The sequence below is a fragment of the Nicotiana tomentosiformis genome, chromosome 10 (assembly GCF_000390325.3).
Source record: "Nicotiana tomentosiformis chromosome 10, ASM39032v3, whole genome shotgun sequence".
Lineage (NCBI taxonomy): Eukaryota > Viridiplantae > Streptophyta > Magnoliopsida > Solanales > Solanaceae > Nicotiana > Nicotiana tomentosiformis.
The window spans coordinates 74947243-74967184 of NC_090821.1; the positions used below are offsets into that span (position 1 = coordinate 74947243).

General features: G+C 33.1%; 2 protein-coding genes across 2 annotated transcripts; one reads left to right on the top strand and one right to left on the bottom strand.

Moving 5' to 3' along the window:
- The first annotated feature begins 1260 nt into the window (after positions 1-1260).
- Positions 1261-5749, top strand: LOC104108167 (glycosyltransferase BC10). The gene is made up of 2 exons (XM_009617154.4): positions 1261-1914; positions 5004-5749. The coding sequence occupies exons 1-2, from the start codon at positions 1333-1335 to the stop codon at positions 5646-5648; spliced, it is 1227 nt and encodes a 408-aa protein (XP_009615449.1). The 5' UTR covers positions 1261-1332; the 3' UTR covers positions 5649-5749.
- Positions 5750-6588: 839 nt separating this feature from the next.
- Positions 6589-10407, bottom strand: LOC104108168 (probable leucine-rich repeat receptor-like protein kinase At1g68400). Its single transcript, XM_009617155.4, has 2 exons — positions 8981-10407; positions 6589-7446 (listed from the first exon to the last, which is right to left on the bottom strand). Exons 1-2 carry the CDS (start codon positions 10311-10313, stop codon positions 6776-6778), a joined length of 2004 nt encoding a protein of 667 aa, XP_009615450.1. The 5' UTR covers positions 10314-10407; the 3' UTR covers positions 6589-6775.
- Between the last annotated feature and the right edge of the window lie 9535 nt (positions 10408-19942).

The following is a 19942-nucleotide window of genomic DNA, read 5'->3' on the forward strand; positions in this document are numbered from 1 at the left end:
CAAAAAGTAAAAAGAAAAAAAGAGTAACACATAAGAAGTATGAATTTTTTCATTAGACCCATACCTTACTTAATTATATCAAAATCTCAGAAAACAGAAGAAAATTAAATAAGCATACTATCCAATTTTTGACTGGCCAAAATTTTCCATTAATTTAGTACTCCCTCCTGTATATATAATTTCTCTTTTAATGTTTTTGCACATACCCTTTTGGATAAAATATTTAATAGCTTAATCATAACACTTTATTTTGCTTAAACTATTATTTAGTTTTTCCTTAAATGTTTCATTCAATTAAGACTTTAATGATTTGAGCAGCAAAGGTAGATTTGAAAAACCAAATATCTTCTTATTTTTTCAAATTCTAAATATTTTGAAAGAGATTTATTGGCCAAAATAACTGATATTTGAGAGATGTAACTAGTAAAAATGTTTTCGCACTCGATATTTACATAAAATTATGTTAATTTATTATCGTTAAGTCATATATTAAGGTAAAACTATGGATTAATTAACTATGATTTCGTGATAAAAAGAACACAAAGATACATTTAATTTATATATCAAATTGATATAAATATCAAATGCAAGTAAACTTCTGCCAAAACAAATGGCCTCTAAACGTATATTAGGGATCAGAAACTTTTTAAAAAGTAATGGGTCCCGAATTCCCCAAAAATTGCCAATTCCACTTTCCTCTTTGTCTACTGGCACATGTAATTTCCTTTCCTTTTCCTTCTAATATTTGAAAAAGAAAAAATTGACTTTTCCATTAATATTTTCTTTCCAAAATCCACCTCATTTGAACGATCTAGAGTTTGCAGACCTCCTTTTATAGCAGTTTGGCGGCTAATATATGACATGGTTTTAAGTTATATATGAACAATTTAATTTCACTATTATATAATAATTATATTATATAATTTGATTGTATAATTAATGCCTAAAAGTAAAACTCGAAGATCAGCATAGCCCTTCCCCAAGTTACAAGTTACATTAAATTCATAGTATATGCTTAAAATAATACTTATAATAATCTTTATATAGAAAGTTACACTTACTATAATTATATTATTATATAGGAGCTTAAATAACCGCTCTCTATATTTATCACGCGTGGATGACATATATGGAAGGTTGACTTATATTCCAAGTTGTAACAAAAGCATGATTTTTTTTGGTTTATTTTTGTATATATATTAGACTTTATTTAATACTTGGTTTATAAATATGATTAGTAATAGGTACTTAGTTTGCCACTAGATTTACTATCTTATTTCTTCATTCAAATATTATTTCCTCTTTAAAGTCTATACTCCCTTTTCTTCTTCTATGTGTGTTTTCCTTTGTCCAAAGACAATGAAAAATCAAGACCAAAACTCCATAGCAATGGCTATCAAACTATTCAACACCCCATTAAATATTCTAAATCTCCTTTCTTCTTTCTTCTTCTTTGCTTGTGGTTTAACTTGTGGTATTATTTTCACTTTTTATTTCAAGAATTTTTATAGCCTCAATTTACAAGTCATTAATAGCCAAATATTATCTTATTCTTCTTCTTCACAACCCTTTTCACCACCACCTCCACCATCACCACCGCCGCGGTCGCCGCCACCCCGAGTAGGGTTAAATGAGTATATTAAACCACCTAGTTTACTTCAACATGATATGAGTGATAAAGAATTATTATGGAGAGCTTCTATGGTACCAAAAATTCAAGAATTTCCATTTAAAAGAGTTCCAAAAGTTGCTTTTATGTTTTTAACAAGAGGGCCAGTTTTATTATCACCACTTTGGGAAATGTTTTTTAAAGGAAATGAAGGGTTTTACTCCATTTATGTGCATTCTGATCCTTCTTATAATCAATCACAACCTGAAAGTCCAATTTTTCATGGCAGGAGAATTCCAAGCAAGGTCAGTTTCATATTATAGTTTCTTTGTTTTTTCGTTTCTATTACAATTTCTTTCATATTGTTTCAATTAGTAGATTGTAAATTCAGTGAGACGAAACCTACTTAATATTTAAGTGGAGAAAGATAGAGGAGAATAAAAAAAAAAGAAGCTAATTTCCGACGAAAATTGGCTCGTCAGTACCACTTTCGTCGGAAATTAGCATATTTTTGGTAGTGATGTGGACCCATTATCTTCCGAGTTTATTCGAACAATGCGCTTTGTGAAACATCATCTTTACTTGCACAAGGTACGAGTAAGGTTGTGTACTCTTTACACTTCACAAGTCTCACTTATGGGGTTACACTGGACATTTTATTGTCATTTGTTGCGCTATTGAACTTCGAGATTATTTAGAGAAATATTTTTACGGTTAAAACTATTAATTTTTTTGTTAATGAGTGTGCAAAAACTTTAAAGAATAGATAATGTGGAAGTAAAGTAGTATTTTTCTTAACAATTAAGGCTGCTAGAATTCATAAGGTGATAAAAAAAAAATTGGCTTATAATATTTGTCACTATACTATGGTACGTTGGAATTTATGTGTCGTTAGTGGGGCAAAACAGTAGACCATTTTGTCATATTAGTAAAGTTTGTGTAGGACTCTGACAAAAAATGGAATTAAAAAAATAGTTAATGAAGGATATTTAAGTTGTTGAATTGTAAAGAAAAGAATAGAGTGAAGTCTAAGGGCTATGATTCTTTCTGTTATGAAAAGTCAAGTCGAAGTGGAGAATCATCACGTTCTTTACTATTCCAAAAGGATTAGTCAATAAAGAAATGCAAAAATGATAATTTAAATGGCTTTACATTTAAAAGAAATTAAGGATTTTGAAAAGAATTCGAGGATTAACTTTTCTAAGAGGATTTATTAGAAACCTAGTGTTTTTCTAGAAATCCTAGTTGTTGGATTTATTAGCAATATATGACCTCGTCTTGGTCCCAATATCGTGTTGAAATTTCCATCTTTTTATGAAAGAATTTTCTTTAGAAATGTATTTTTTAATCACTCCCAAAAATAATAGCCATCAAATGATATTATTTTATATATATATATATATATATATATATATATATATATATATATATATATATATATATATATATATATATATATATATATATAATTTTTAACTAGCAAATGCAATTAGTTTTTGCCAACCGGCTAATTTTTATACTTTGCCCAAAATTTTTAATGTCTTACATTTGTACATTGTGACCAATTGATTTGCATGGCCGGCCCTTGGGTCTTAGGAGAAAATAGAAAAATGACATTGTATAGCCGCTTTTAAAATAATAATCGAAAAATTTATATTTTTTGTATATATACATATTCTGTATGTTATATATAAAAATTATACAAATTTTATATACTGTTTCGACTACCGAATATTAATAGTTTTTGACGTGGGTTATAAGTGAAAAATACCCTAGGAAAATAGCACATGCCTAAAAGTTGGTCTTGGTTGAATTTCTTTAAATCTATTTTCTTGACTCTTTCTCCATCATTCTCGCCGACAGTTTTGCAATATGATTTTGTTAACGACTTAAGTTATACGTTTACTTAATTTTTATAACAAGTTATTTACTTACTAATCAATGTTTATTAAATTTGACAACATTCTACATGTTATGTTATAATATATGTTTCCTGTAGTAGCACCTTAATATACCAGTCACAAAAAATCAGAACATGTGAGGAGGTCTGAAAATATATAACATTCCCTCTTTTTTTTACTCTTGGTAAAAAAAATTCATTTCACTTTACTGATAATTCCAACATTAGAATGCTATTGTTTTAATTTTTTATGTGCAACTTATTAGGAATGCAAGGTAATGTAGAACCCATGTGTGCTTTAATGAGAAGCAAACTACTCTATGGCCTTGTTTTGTTACAATCTTGTTAGATCAAACACCAACAAGTGGTAGTGGTGGAGTGATAAGTACTTTTTTATTCTTAACTAGAGGTCTCGGGTTCATTTAGCCATCTCTAATGCAAATGGTCCTACACCCAACCTATTCTGGTAACAACAACTTAATGCTTCTAACTACCAAAAAAGATAGATTTTCTTGCTCATATTCCCTACTTGTCTGCTGACTATTACATCATATTGCTTAAAATATACATCTGTAATGGACTGATACCATAAAAAACCAATAGCTAAATTGTTAAACACATTCTTAATCTAGAGTAACAAAACAAAATTTGCTCGTCTCTAACAGAAAGTATTTACTAACATCCGGTGTTCACACCAAAACAAGCAACTTAACTTTAAGACACAGTGAAATAAGTGAGGAGCTAGTAAAATGTTTATATATAGCACCTTGCATTTATTGACTTAGTACAAACATCAAGTACAAGAAATTTTATAAGTTTCTCGAGCATACTACTAAGTAATTTGCCTACCCAACTTATAATGTAATTCATGAAATTAAAGCCTACTTATATAGTTAATATACTATTTTATAGAATCTAAATAAAACCAAGATTACGTGTACAATGTACATTAGGGCATAAGTTTCAATTAATCATAGCAAAAGACTATGATAGATTAACCAAATAACATTTTTTAGCTAATTTAGCCAGACTAAATACCTACTATGTATAGATATATAATGTAGTATTAATTATGAGCGCATTGTGTCGGTGTGATATTTTTCTCTTACGCCGTAGTCCGTAGGGGAAGGGATCCCTAAATTTATTATAGATTCCCTCAATTGAATGTATAGTCTTTATGTCAAGTACAGTTCTCGTCCTCCTTTATGCAGCTAAATGTGCTTCCAATATAAAACTTACTCACTCCCGTTATTTACATCAAAATAATTAATTTATTATGGTTAAGTGACAGATCGAGGCGAAAACACATACTTAACTAATCATGGTTAGCGATAAAAGTACGCTTCAAATATATATATATATATTCCAAGATAAATTCTTATAGTACTTGGCAAAAAAAAAATGAATTTCGTACTTAATTTCTTACATAAGTTCAATGAAGAAGTTTCTTGATCATAGTGTCACAAACTAAACTCGTTGTATTGACGAATGCAGGAAGTGGAATGGGGCAAAGTAAATATGGTAGAGGCTGAGAAAAGATTACTAGCAAATGCTCTTCTTGACATCTCAAACCAAAGATTTGTTCTCCTTTCAGAGGCTTGCATTCCCTTGTTCAATTTCTCTACAATCTATACTTACCTAATGAACTCCACGAAAAATTTCGTGGAGACGTATGATCTTCCCGGCCCAGTGGGCCGGGGACGGTACCGTCATCAAATGAGCCCAACAATAAATATTCAACAATGGATGAAAGGGTCTCAATGGTTCGAAATGGATAGAAATCTCGCTATCGAGGTTATTTCAGACAAGACGTATTTTCCAGCATTCCAGAAATATTGCACGGGTTCGTGTTATGCTGACGAGCATTACTTGCCGACATTTGTGAGCATGAAATTCGGGAAGATGAATTCGGGTCGGACCTTGACTTGGGTCGATTGGTCGAAAGGCGGGCCCCACCCGACCCGATTCCATAGGTCAGATGTCACTGTGGAGTTCTTGGAGAAGTTGAGGAGTGAAAGCCAATGTGTGTACAATGGTGAGAAGACAAATGTGTGTTATTTGTTTGCAAGGAAGTTCACTACTCATGCTTTGAGTAGACTTCTGATTTTTGCACCAAAGGTTATGCATTTCAACAGATAATAGGATTAATTAACACATTTTTATGTACATGAAAAACCAATTCTTTTGTAACAAGTGATCACATGATCAATAATTTTTCATTGTTTGATTTTTTTCTATTAGTTCAACAAAGTCTGATGGGAAAAAATAAACCATAGTCATAGGAAAAGAAAAGTGAAGATAGGTAAACAATTTCAGTTTTTCTATAAAAGAACATTTTCAGCTCTTTCATAATAGGGTGTAACTTGTTCAGTTAGTGTTCTTGATTAGTGTTTTTCCAAGTGAGACAAGGTTTTTGTTAAAATTTATAGTGAAACATATAACATTTAAATATGGTTACATAATTACGTAAACAATATATCTACAAAAAACATGTCTTGCATTTATTGATTTCGTGTAAAAATATCGGGTGCAAGTAAATTTTTACTAGCATATATCAATTTTTCTTTTCTTTTTTGAGGAGGGTGAGTTTCATATCGGAAAATTAATTAGGTTATCTAGAACGTCTATTTTTTGGAATCAGCAACAATATATTTATTTTGGTTTGTTTCCAAAATGTGATATTAATGCTTTTAGCAACTTCAAGACCTTAAATCCTTGGTAGGGAGCGCTACTCCCGAATGGGGCCCTACCTGGCTCGAATCCGGATATAGTCATGCTCCAATACGGGTAGCAAACATGAGTGGGAATCAAAAAAAAAAAAACCTTCAAGACCTTATGTTGCTTGCTCAACTCGGTCAGTATGAAACTTATAGAAGACAGACTGAGAAGAGGAAATGAAAATTATATTAATTAGTAGTAATATTTATTTATGATAGATTAACTGTGTGTCGAAGTGAAAATTACTTTACATTTTTTTTGGGAAGTCCGGAGCAAAGAATTGGGGAACTTAAGAATCGGGAAAAAGTGGAAAATCTTACTTTAAGTGGATGGTATGAGTTCATCTGTAATGGCTGCACAATGAAAAAATGTAAAGCTTAACTTATACTAGAAAATAAACTAAAAAATGACAAAAGAGGAATAATTTCAGCTTGTAAACGTTCTCCTAATATCTTCTGTTATAGGAAAAGGATCAAGACTAAAAGGTTAATTTACGAAACTCAGAAGAATAAACTAATAAAACCTTTCACTACTAGCTAAGCTAAATATCACTGACTTGCACCACATGTATTATCTTCAGAAACAGCAGGAGAGTCAGAAACAGAATCAGCAGTGTCATGAGAAGGTGAAACCTCAACCCCACGCAACTCTTCAATCATTTTCACAACATAATTTATCTTTGGCCTTTGATCTGGTGATGCTGCAGTACAAGCCATTGCTATCTGCAATAACCCCACCATTTCTTCCTCAATGTCCTTATACCTCATCAACTCCAAATCAAACACTTCCGCTGTCCACTCTTCCCTCACCACGGATTGCACCCACCTCGGCAAGTCCACGACGCCTCCATAGCCGGTTCCAAGACCGCCATTATCCACGACCGAGGGGCATTTTCCGGTTAGCAGCTCGAGGAGTAGGACCCCGAATGAGTAGACGTCGGATTTTTGAGTTATTTTTCGACCATCCAATGCTACTTCAGGGGCTCGGTAGCCATTGGTTTTTGGGACGGAAGATGGCGTCGCGAAGATGGCTAGACCAAAGTCGGAGACACGTGCATTGCCACCTTTGTCAATGAGGATGTTAGTTGATTTGATATTGCCATGAGTTAGTTTCAAGGATTTGCATGAGTTGTGGATAAAGGCTAGCCCTCGAGCCGCTCCGGCTGCAATCTTTAACCTTGTTGTCCAGTCTAAAGGAGTTCTTCCCGGCCCTCTATTTCCTGTAGCAAAAAAGATCATTCCCATCAAAATAAAGGGCAGCTCGGTGTACTAAGCTACCATTATGCGCGGGGTTAGGGAAGGGGCGGGCCACAAGGGTCTATTGTACGCAACTTTATCCTGCATTTCTGCAAGAAGCTGTTTCCACGGCTCGAACCCGTGACCTTCTGGTCACATGGCAGCAACTTTACTAGTTACGCCAAGGGTCCCCATCAAAATATTTTCCCTAAATACAAAAATCAAACATTTCCATTTTGTCTGTTTATTTGCCTAACACAGTACTAGTGTTTGTTATTGAAAGATGAAGGGACAACTTAAACCAAACAAAAGAACAAAAACATGGAAAGAGAGGACAGGAGTATGAAGTTGAAACAACAAACTTTTTGATGGAATAGTACATAACAGTTCCTATTCCTAAGATGAGAAAAATAACATCTGAAGCAGCTGTATACTGTTACATGAGTGATAGGTGCAATTCAACAAGTTGATCCTGTACTATTTGAACCAGAAACAAACAAGAGCTTATTTCATTATCTACCTACCAAACAGAAGCAAGATTTTGCAGAATGGCACGATGTGAAGAACTTGTGAGGTCAAAAAGACAAGCAAAAGCTTTAGAGAAAAATAGGACAGTAGGGCATCCCTTGCCTAAAAGGGTGGAATTTTCCTTCTTTTGCTTTAGCCCAAAGAAGAGAGAAAAACACAGTATATACAGCTGGTACGAGACTTCCTTTGCTCTAATCTTCTCACTTTAGGACCATTCTGAGTAAATTAGATTCTTTGAAAAACTTTTTTTTAAAATAAGAAAACTAAAAGAAAGTTTGAACTTAAATATAGAGCTCCCTGCATTTGACTATCAGGATAACCTATGTTACAAAGAATGTAAATTACTAACATACCTTCCCAAAAAAACTCTAATACTTGACTATATAGGTTATATCATGTACTGAACAATATAATCACAATTGCAATGCATATCTGATGCAAATTCTACACAAATCCCATTTGCCCATCCCAAATGCAAATTGAATAAGTGGCCAATCACCAGCACTAATTTTGAAGCTCCAATTGGATAAAAGAAACTCCCAAACAGGACTACCATGATATTATATTGATTTTCAGTACTACCATTTTCAGTAATCTCACATGGCTTGCTTCAAAATATGCAACTTTTTCTTTAGAAACATTAACTAAACTAACCATAACCAAAGCTCAGTAGTGGCCAACCCCTCCCCCCCTCCAAAAGGCCAAAACTACTGTCTAGTATTGACAATCATACATCCCATCTCAATTCCTATTATGCATCAGAGGCTACTGATTAACTGTTGCAGACCAAAAGGCAATTAAAGACAAAAAGGCAGACTCAAGCCCCATGTGATTCAAGCTACTACTTCCCAAACTTTACCATCCCAAATCAATCAATATTCTTTTCAACAACACAATCCTAAAGATCACATTTTCATTAAAAAATAAGCCATTTGTAAATATTTTAGTATTATCAATTTCTTGAAGAACAAAAGTCTGAAAATAACATACCATGAAGAAGCCAAAACAAGTTGCCATTAGTCATGAAATCATAGACCAACAACTTCTCATCTCTAGCAAAATAATATGCTTTCAAACCAACCAAATTTGGGTGTCTAAGTCTTCCCAAAACTTCCATTTGTTGCTCAAATTCTCTTTTCCCACAAACATTCAATTCTTTCAATCTTTTCACAGCCACTACATTTCCATCATCCAACACTGCCTTATAAGCAGTACCAAATCCACCTTTCCCCAACATCTCAGCCGACGCTCTCAACAAATCCTCAAGCTCAAACCTCTTCGCCCCTTCGAAAAACACCATCTTCCCCCTCTCGAACCCGCCCGTTTGGCCCTGACCCAAGTCCGTATTCGGATACGGGCTCGACGAGTACACAATTTTCTCACCTTCAAGAATGTGTGACCCATGTTTCTGAGATGACATTTTCCGAGTGCAGAAGAAACAGTACAGCAATAAACAAACAACAACAAGAACAAACACATCCCCAAGTATAATAGCGATTATTGCTAATGAACTCATCTTACTTCCACTGCTATGACGCGTTACTTTTGGACCAGCGGATGTTGTGGTCACAGGCAATATACTAGGAGAAGAAGCCACAGTACTTTTCGGACTCACCGGAGCTGCCATTGTCGGGTCACGAGGAATATTCACCGCACATTTTGGCAATGGAAAACCGCAAAGCACCCGGTTTTTCAAAAATGCTGAAACCGGAAAACCAGAAAGCGAAGAGGGTATTTCACCAACAAGTTTATTACCCGAAACATTAAACTCTTGAAGATTAGAAAGCTTAACCCCAGAAATCTCACCGGAAAAATCATTTTCTTCTAAACGAAGAGTAAGCAAATGAGTTAAACGGTTCACATTCGCCGGAATCTCACCGGAAAAGTTATTATACGACAGATCAAGCCGGTATAGCTTAAAAAGAGACGTTAAAGACTCAGGAAAATCCCCAGAAAACTCATTATGCGAAAGGAACAGTAGTTTAAGTGCAGTAAGTTTAGAAAGATTCGGAACTGGACCTGAAAATTGGTTGTTTTTTAAGCTTAATACGCGAAGTTCTTTCAAAGATGAAAGGTTTTGAAAAGACCCTTTGAGGTTAAGATTTTCAAGAACAAGTCGAGAGACTCGGTTGTTAAGACATGAAACTCCAGTCCATGTACATGGGTTGGTGCTAGAGTTCCAGTTGGAAAGTGAGTTGGTTTGGTCACAAGCTGATTTGAAAGCTAGTAATGGTTGAATATCTGGGTTTAGAGAAGAGGAATATTTGAGAAGAGAGAAGAGGAAGAAGAAAGAAAGGACTGTGTAATGGAGTTTTTTAGCCATTGAAGAGTGTGAAGGAGAGAGTGGAGAGTGTGAGGGGAAGAAGTGAAGAAGGAAGAGAGAAGGTGGTAACGAGGAGGAGGGGTTGAGTGTAATTAATGTATGATAATAACGTGACATTTCAGGGGAATTAATGCGCGATTTTTACCTTTATTTTTTCTAACCGTTATAATTATAAATTATACATTAATTATATATATATATATATATATATATTAATTATATATAATTATACATGAATTAGGTTAGCTATTATTATTAATGCTTAACTCTTATTTTAGTACTTACTATAGTTTATAGTCTTAGGGTTATGTTAAAAATAACGGCATGATTATACTGCTAGTCAAATCTACAAAATATCTTGCTCTCTATGTTTTATTGGATATGGAATTTAAGAAATAAAAGAAATTTTTTAAAATTTGTAATCTTAAATAATTTATAAAAATTTCTATGATAAGAAATCATCGCATTAATAGTAAAAAAATAAAAATTTAAATTATTACTAAATATAAAAATATGTCTTTTTTGATACTTACTAAAAGAGAAAGAGTATCACTGTGAAATATTAATTATATTAATATAATATATATACAGCTGTTGATCTATTGGAAACAGTCTTTCTATCTCCACAAGATAGGGGTAAGGTTGCGTACACACTATCCTCCCCAGACTCTATGTAGGATTACACTGAATTTATTGTTGTTTATATTTATTTTAAGAGAAGTCTATATTACTATTTAAAAGTTGCAAAATGATAATACTCCATGAGTTCCATTGTAAATGGTACTTCAAGGTTTTATCGCACAAAACTATTTAGTAAATTATTTACATAGGTACTTGACTAAGTGGGTGTTTGGACATAAGAATTGTAAAATTTCGAAAAAAGTGAAAATAAATAAATAAAAATAATATTTAAAAATTAGAGTTGTGTTTAGACATGAATACAATTTGGAGTTGTTTTTGAATTTTTTTGAGTGATTTAAAGTGAATTTTTTTAAAAAAAATAACTTTTTGGAGTTTTTCAAATTTTCGAAAAATTTCGAAATTAAATTTCAAGAGAAATATAAAAATTTTTTTGACAAACATTGATTCTGAAAAAAGTAAAAAAATATCTAAAAAAATAAAAGAAAACAATTTCTTATGGCCAAATGGGCCCTTAAGTTATTCTTTATAGTTTCTCAAATTATTCTTTATTCCTATTCAGGTTGTTAGATCATTTAATGAAATATGACTATATTTAAAACAAAATATCTTTTTATTTTTTAAATGATGCATTTATTTTGGACGTTTCTCTGCACATGCAACAATGCAACAGTCACTTTATTGAGCATGTCTTGTACCAGATACTTGCTTACATCATCCCAATAACGTCACATATATATTACCAACACGATGCAAGGGAAAACACACACTTGCAAACCCTAAATCATTAAGTCTCTATGAAGTGTGTTGTCGCCTTTCATTGACTCCAAGGCTTGAAGAACAAAGTAGCAACAGAACAAAAGACCAGATCCCAGCACTGAGTTTATTATGTGTCCTTAGTATTGTTATATCTTTGTTAGTATTATTTATTTGTAATTTCTACTCAGCTTAGTTAGAAGCATTTTGTAGGATATATATCTTTTGTAAAACCATAAACCTTGTGTTTTGTGTTTGGATAGAGTTAGTCAAGTAGTAAGCTTTGTAATAGAGTTATTACAAAGAGGCTTGCAATAGAGTTATTGCACGTAGTTGAGGGATTAAGAATTTAATTCCTAGATTACAATATATTGTAATCTATAGTTTGCTCGGTTAGTGAAGTTGAAATCCTACGAGTGTAGGTCGTGATTTTTAATCTCGTGTACTAGGAGTTTTTCACGTAAAATAGTGTCGTGTCATTTATTTACTATTATGTGTGTTCTGTGGGAACTGATAAAGAACTAGGTTCTCTATACAGTTTGGTGGACTCTTAGTTTATATTATTTCTGGTTGAAGAAATAACAATCCAAATAAGCTCGGATTTGATCGAAGTTTTTAAATTCGATTTCAGATTAAGCAGTTTGAATAAGCAGTTTTTCGGTTTTGAGCTTATAAGTTGAGATATTTCTTCTTTTTACAAAAATGAATATCTAAATGAAATACTCATGTTAAATTGCTTGAAAAGTTCATTCTCACCGCAATCATTCAAATAAAATATTCAAGTAATAAAATTATTATCAAGAAAATATAATAGAGACATTAATACGACCGATAAGAAGTAGCAATAGTAAAACCATGTCCAAATAGAAAGTATTTTGACAGTAACTTTGTAATTAATGATGAATATATGAGATAATATATAGTGAGTAGGGTGAACTTATTACTATTGACATATGGATAATGGATTAAATACAAAGCATAAAAATTTCGGATATCCAAAATTTCGAAGTACCAAATCTAATATTCAATCCAAAATCCAAAAAATTTAAAAATTAAACCCAAAATCAAATCCGTAATCCGAAAAATCCAAATAAAAAATCCAAAAAATTTAAATTTCGATTTGGATTTTGGATTTGCCCAAAGTATACCCTTACTTTGAAACCAATAAAGAGGTTTTATCCCATTTAGAAGGTGCATGAGGTATTTTCTTAATTTAAAAGCAATAAATTATAGAATTTTCTACAAAGCTTTTGTTTGTTTGTACAGTAATGCATATATTCCTTTCTTATCCAGAAGTTTATAGTAGAGTGAGACCTGTTATAACGATCATCATGTATATTTTACTTCTTTATTTTAAAGTTTATACTACAGTTAGATCTTTTTATAACAATTATAATTTATAACAATCAAGTTTTTTTTAAAACTAATATTTTGTGTTATGATATATTATATATTCTGTATACAGCAAAAAAAAAATATTAAAACGAATTAATATTATTATAAAGTAAGGAAAAAAGATAGAGGAAGTGCTAGGCTTTAGTGGTAGATGTGTCCAGAAAATGAGAAAAAAAGCTTCAAAAAGGGATTGCCTACGGCTGAATAAAGAAACAAAGCAACGTTCTTTTGGTCTCCTTGAAATTCTCCATTTTAACTTTTGCTTTTTGGGTACAAACCCATACATCTTTCTGAAGAAACTCAGATTTATCGCCTTTGGAACATCATTTGTCACTCTACTGCGTATAGTCGGAACTAAGATTTGAAGTTTATGAGTTTTGAATGTCATTGAATTCATAATTTATTTTTGTCACTGAGTTCGTAATTGAATATTTAAACATATTTAATAAACTTTCTTATGCAAATACATGATCTAAATAAAAGTTACTGGATCGTCCGAACCGATAACTAAAGGGTAGCTCCGCCCGTCTACAGTTCTGCTACTGTCAGCTAAGAACGAACCCTTTTTGCTCTATCACTATTTTAAACTACGGACAATTTGTCTACATTCAACAAAACCATCAATTATGGGCAAATGAGAATTCATAAAATTTAGTGTGCGTTTGGGCATAAGAATTGTAAAATTAAAAAAACAATGATTTTTTTTTGAAGTAAAAATGGTATTTGAAAAACACACGTGTTTGGACATGAATATAATTTTGGGTTGTTTTTGAATTTTTGTGAGTACTTTGAGTGAAAATTTTGAAAAACAGCTTTTTGGAAATTAGAAATTTTATGGCCAAACACTGATTTCGAAAAAAGTATAAAAATTCTTATATCCAAACGGACTCTTAATAATTCCAATCCCATTTAACAAGCTCTTATAAATAACCTCGGGTTTTCCGTTCAATGTTCAAGAACGCTAGGGGCGAAGCTAGAGTTTAGGTTAGATGATCGGTCAAACCCGAGCTCTAATAGATGAGCTAAGGAAAAACATATAGCTGATAATTAATATAAAAAACTATGATCATTAAAGATGTTATATTGCCCGTCCAAAGGAGTTTGAGTGAGAAATTTGGTTGAGCTTGTAGGCCTAGCCCGAGAGGGTCGAAATGATGCGAGGTGATAAAATTTTACTTTACATCGAATGTTTCATCAATCAATCGAACTTTACATACATATAATTATTTCATAACTATATTTAAGTGATATGTATTTTCGTTAGAATTTTTAACTTTTAAAGTTACATTGTTTGATTTGATATTAACTGGAAATAAATATTTATCAGGGCGAGGGTCGCACGTGCTCACAAATGGCGATCGATTGTGTTAACGTATTAAATGTATTATCGTTTAAAAATCATTTGCAATTAGTCTTGACTTGGCCAAGGTCGCAAAGGCATTGTTGCCATTAATGACTATTTTGGCAAAGAAGAAAAAAGAATAACGAAAATAGAAAACAAAGAGAAGTACAATAATCAAGCAAAGCAAAAAAGGTAGAAAGCGCTCTTATTTGGAAGTGCTAAGTAATGTTTAAAAGCAAGAAGATTAATGATTTGGTCTAACGACAAAAGGCAAAGTTTGGGACTTTGATTAGCTATATGATTTGTTTAATTTGTCTTTCACACTTAACTAAAAATATAAATAATGACCTTCTGTTTCTCTTCTTGTCTCCAACGTGGGGCCAAATCAATGCTAGAATTTGCTTGATTCCATGCAACATTTCCCATGGTATGACTTTATTTTAATATATAGTACTTTTTCTTTAATTCTTTGAATAAAGAAACCTTTAATTCTAATGGAGCCTTCAATTTTGATGGTGCTGTTCAAGAATTTAGCTCCATAAAGTTAAAGGGGAGCGGCAAAAGCAATTGAAAGGGAAATATTTATTGATTTTAGGAAAATATAAAATTTAATTTTTTCATATCTTGTTCTCTTTATTGTAAAAATTTACAAATTCTAGTAAAATATGTCTTGATAGCAAAATTAATTTATTTGTAAAAATGATTATATATATATATATATATATATATATATATATATATTTTTTTTTTTTTTTGACTACCAAACATAATTAGTTTCGGCCGAAGGCTAAATATAATCTTTGCCCAAGTTATTTTGGCCAACCCGAGATTTTAATTTAGAAATTAAAACCCGAAACACATCTTGATATTAAAGGTGCAATATGAGTTTGCTTGACTTGGAAGTTTAAAGTTAAATCTCAAGTTCTCATTTGAAAATAAAATGAAGCTGAGATATTTTATGGTTAATTATAAATGTTCTTTTTCTTATACGATCGTTTTCACTTATTGGTAAAAAATAGGACAGAAAATCAATAAATAAAACACAAGAAATCTTCATAGGTCCATTTTTTTAAAATTCAAATTGTAATTAGCCACGAGGGATCATTTTCACGTATCCTAGTAAAATGATGAGATCATTAAATTCCTAATTTGTAGCAAGAAAACACTCAAGCACGACAGTTTGGAAAACAGTATTAACGAGCCTCAGCTAGCCCAATTGCACCTTTGGGCCTGAAATTTTACAAAATGTAAGGCTTTCATGGTAATTTGTTCAATCCCTTTGGGGTCGTTTGGTACAATGGTGCGATATGGGATATCCCATGAGGTGAGATATTTTATGGGATTAATCATCTTCTATATGGGATAACTAATCCCATCATTTTAGTGTAAAAGTTATCTCGGGATTAGTTAATACCCTAAACCAAACATGGAATAAAGTTAATCTTAAACTTTATCCCGAGATTATTATCCATATCTCATATACCAAAGGGATTAGTTATTTCACATTCTATATGGGATAACTAATCCCACCATTTTAGTGTAAAAATTATCTCCGGATTAGCTAATACTCCAAACCAAATATAGGATAAAGTTAATCCCAAACTTTATCCCGAAATTATTATCCTTATATATCTCATGTACCAAACGACCCTTTAATTTATAATGATGCCTCTAAGGGAGATTGGCAGGAATGGCTCCGCAAGGGGCTGGTCTTAACTGAATATCCCCAAAATTGACGGTATTCAAAGAATAACCCTCGGACCCGCACACAACTCTTCAAGGATTTCTTTACCGGATTAAGTTGTTCATCAAAGTCCATCCAATTGTAATGCTTTTTTTCTTCAGGGTTTTTCTACCGGGTTGGTTGAGTTGATGCTATGTTTACTTTACCTATATATTAAGTTGTTCAGATGTTTATTTGATTGGTATACTTTTTTGGGGTTGTTTTAACAAAGTATTTTTTCAAATTTGCAACTTCAATTTCGATCAAACCACCCCAAATCTGCTTCAAATGATCTCAAATTTAAAACAAAACTTTCAAATACTAACACAAACAATCCCTAATCACCAATTTAATCAAATAACACCAAATCAAAAGACTCGTGTAAATAGAAGAGAAGGTTAATTACACTAAACACCTTTGTAATTCGATTTAATTTTTGATATATCCATTGTATTTTAAAATGAAAACTTATACCCCTGTACTATAAAAATTCTACACTTACACTCCTTATGAGATATATTCCATATTAGATTATTACAAGACAAATTAAAATTATGCCTCATAAGGGTATGTTTGAAGGATTTCTATAATATAATGTTTGATTTAAAATACAAGGAACACAAGATCTTTCCATTTTTGTTCTCCAATCTCATGTGTTATATCTTAGCATCTCGAGTAAAGAAAATCATTTAACTACGTTTAACTAGCTCCAAAGTCTAACCTTCATAGCTGGTTTCAAGGTAAACTATCCTTTATTTTCTGTTTATCATGATGATCTTACATGGGAAGAGAATTAAATTTGGAAGCCCTAGATAACAATTACTCCTAACAAAGATCAATGAAAGTCGAAAAGGGGATCATAGCCATTGTAAACACTATCTCGGCTACAAATTGCAGATGAATTCATCCAAATAGAATATTTTGTCCGTTTTTTATGACAGTGGTGTCGTGGCCTGCTTGTGCACACCTCGATTATTTCATCAGGTATCTGTTACTTTTCGTCGGCACAAGTTGTTGGAAAAATATTGAATTATGGAGAATAAGATTTAGCTTGAGGCGTGTCAAAGACACTGTCCTTAAGGATATTTCGCCCACACCGTAATAAATAAAATTAAGCGTATCCTCCAGGATTCAACAAACTCTTCTAGTATAACTAGGAGCAAAAACAACAAAGATTAACATAATAAAACCCAACACTAAAAAATATATATATAGCAAAAATTTATACTCTTAGATTTTTCCACCCCTCAAATCAAAAAAGAACTTGAAATTTATCGATAAGAAAACACCATCTCATCAGATGGCTAGCTTAAAGCAATAAAGCAATAAAGCTCCAATGTATATAACATTAAAGGACTAACGAATAATGAGATGCTAATGACTGTTACAAAGAAAATTCTTTTTGTAACTTTTTGTAACGTATATAACAACGTTTTGTAACTTTTCAAAGCCATTCAAGGCTATTGTTAACGTCACTCGTTTAATTTTTTTTTTGTTTATCCGGCAAATGATACAGTTGAATTTATACGTGATTTCTAGACAAGTAAACTAATTTGATCATGAAATAATATAATAATCGAAGAAATACATAATACTTAGCTTTAAAATGTAGATGAAATGGTAATTCCGTGAACACGGTTTCCAAACCCAGTAATGATGAGATCAAAAAGCAAGAAAGTAAAATTGTATAAAGCTTTGTATAGAATATAGTACATGTTCTTGCGAAAAAATTCGTATTCTTTATAATGGTAACTGAGCTCACTATTTATAGCTATACCCAGGGAAAAATGTCTTAGAATCATGCCCTCCTTTAATGCCAATTATGAGGTGATAAAGATGTAACGCTGAGTGTAAGTGAAAAATTCTTTGTAAAGGACCGTCGCTCTTAATGCTGTAGAATATTCCTTAGTAAATGCTACCGGGCATAAAACATTTAATACACTTTTATGAATGTTATATGTTCCGGTGACAAGTGCAATGACTGCGTTCGATCCTCAGCCATTTCATCTTGAATTCCACATGTCCTTCTTTTAGTCAGCCACGTGTCATATCATATTTTACCCTATACAGATAGTCCTTCTGCTTTCCGATGACATAGTTGGTAGAAACACCTTTTTGGAGGGAATTACTATAATTCCCTCTGAAGGTTTCTGACAGTTGATTAGATGCACATCTCTCCGCATTTAATGCCCGAACACGTGTCATCCCATGATTCATCACAGCTTTTGCCGATTATCGAGGTAATCATGACCATGAATTTAGCCGCCAAAATTTTACTTATACGCAACTTTTTTTTCCTTTTCGTTTCACAATTGCTTGAGCTTGTGATTTGCATCCTTGTTTTCCATCCTTTTTCTAATTTTCTTCAAACACAAACTCTTTACCTTCTTCTTTTCCAATGGCTTCTTCCTCCGAATGTGGTGGTTCTACAAAGAATAAGAACAAAATCGAGGATTCCGTTCCTCCAACAGTGGATTCCATTATCCTAAGAAGGCTTAGTATTTCGAAGGATTTTGAAGAGAAATTTCCTACTGCTAACCCTCTTACATGGCATGTTAGAAGTTATCCTTCTTCCATTCGTCCTTCCAGTGTTCCTGCTGTGAATGATGACTGCCGCTTTAATGAGTTGGAAATTATCGCTCCTGATCTATCAGAGCGAGTGACCATTCCCAAAGAAGGTTTTACATACTTTTTCACGTATCCCTTTACTTTGGGTGCGTTTTCTTTGAGCGGAGAGCTTGATTCCATGATTGCGGAGTTTTGCCTTCGCTACCAGGTATGTTTGGCACATGTAAGTCCTTTAGTGTGGAGGACGATCGCTTGCCTCTGACGCTTGTGCCAAAAAACTAGAGAGGAGCTAACCTTAGCTCATGTGATGAATCTCTATTCCCCCAAAATCTTCCGCGGGAATGATAAACCTTTGCAAGCGTGGCCACCATACTTTGTTGTCTAGCATGGATGATGACAACGACCGTGGGTGGATGGAACGGTTCATTGCAGTGGCCACAAACGGCATCATTCCGACAACGGCTTCATCCTTTCCAGTTGCTTGGAACCGCACTCGTAAGTTCTTTGTATAATATTCCTCTTACTAGATATTCTTTTATGGCCGTATCATCTTTTCACCCTTCGTATGTTTCAGCAATTCGATGGCTCCCACCGGTGGTGGAAGGTTTGAACCGGTGGGTTCAGAATATTTTGGATGTCACAACGCCTGAAACTCATTCGTGGAAAGAACTAGCCCTTAAATACGGGTGGAAGGCCAAAAATCATGGTAACTCTAATTTACCTTGCTTCCATTTTTGTATATGAAGAACTTGGTTGAACCCTTCTGACTTTGTTCATGGAATTAGGTCTACATATGGGCTCTGTTGCTATCCCCGAGGAGGACATTTTGGCTGATCCTGCTGATGCGGCGAGGCTGCTTCAGGAAGCACTTACTTGAACAGGTGTCTCTGGGCCTGTTTCGGGTGCAAATATTTCTTTACGGAGTCCTCGTCCGAAGGATAAACAAACAAAGAGAAGACATTCCTCCGCGGCAGGGAAAAAGATTAAAAGGGCAAAGATTGCTGCCCCCGAGTCATCTCTGGTGGCGATGATGACTGGTCCTCCTTCTGGGCTGGTCATAGATACTATGATGAGCGATGATGATGAATAAGCTGGTGATGAGGGAGCTTCTTTACATAGAAGGTGACGATCCTCATCATCTCAACAGGATGCTCGACCTGTTGAGATAATTGCACCAACTGAAAGCGACGCCTCATCACTTTGGGT

Coding starts and splice junctions, on each gene's coding strand:
- LOC104108167 (XM_009617154.4), top strand. CDS start 1,333: ATGTGTGTTTTCCTTTGTCCAAAGACAATGAAAAATCAAGACCAAAAC. Junction 1,915..5,003: donor GCAGGAGAATTCCAAGCAAG/GTCAGTTTCATA, acceptor TGACGAATGCAG/GAAGTGGAATGGGGCAAAGT.
- LOC104108168 (XM_009617155.4), bottom strand. CDS start 10,313: ATGGCTAAAAAACTCCATTACACAGTCCTTTCTTTCTTCTTCCTCTTC. Junction 7,447..8,980: donor CTTGTTTTGGCTTCTTCATG/GTATGTTATTTT, acceptor TTTTTGCTACAG/GAAATAGAGGGCCGGGAAGA.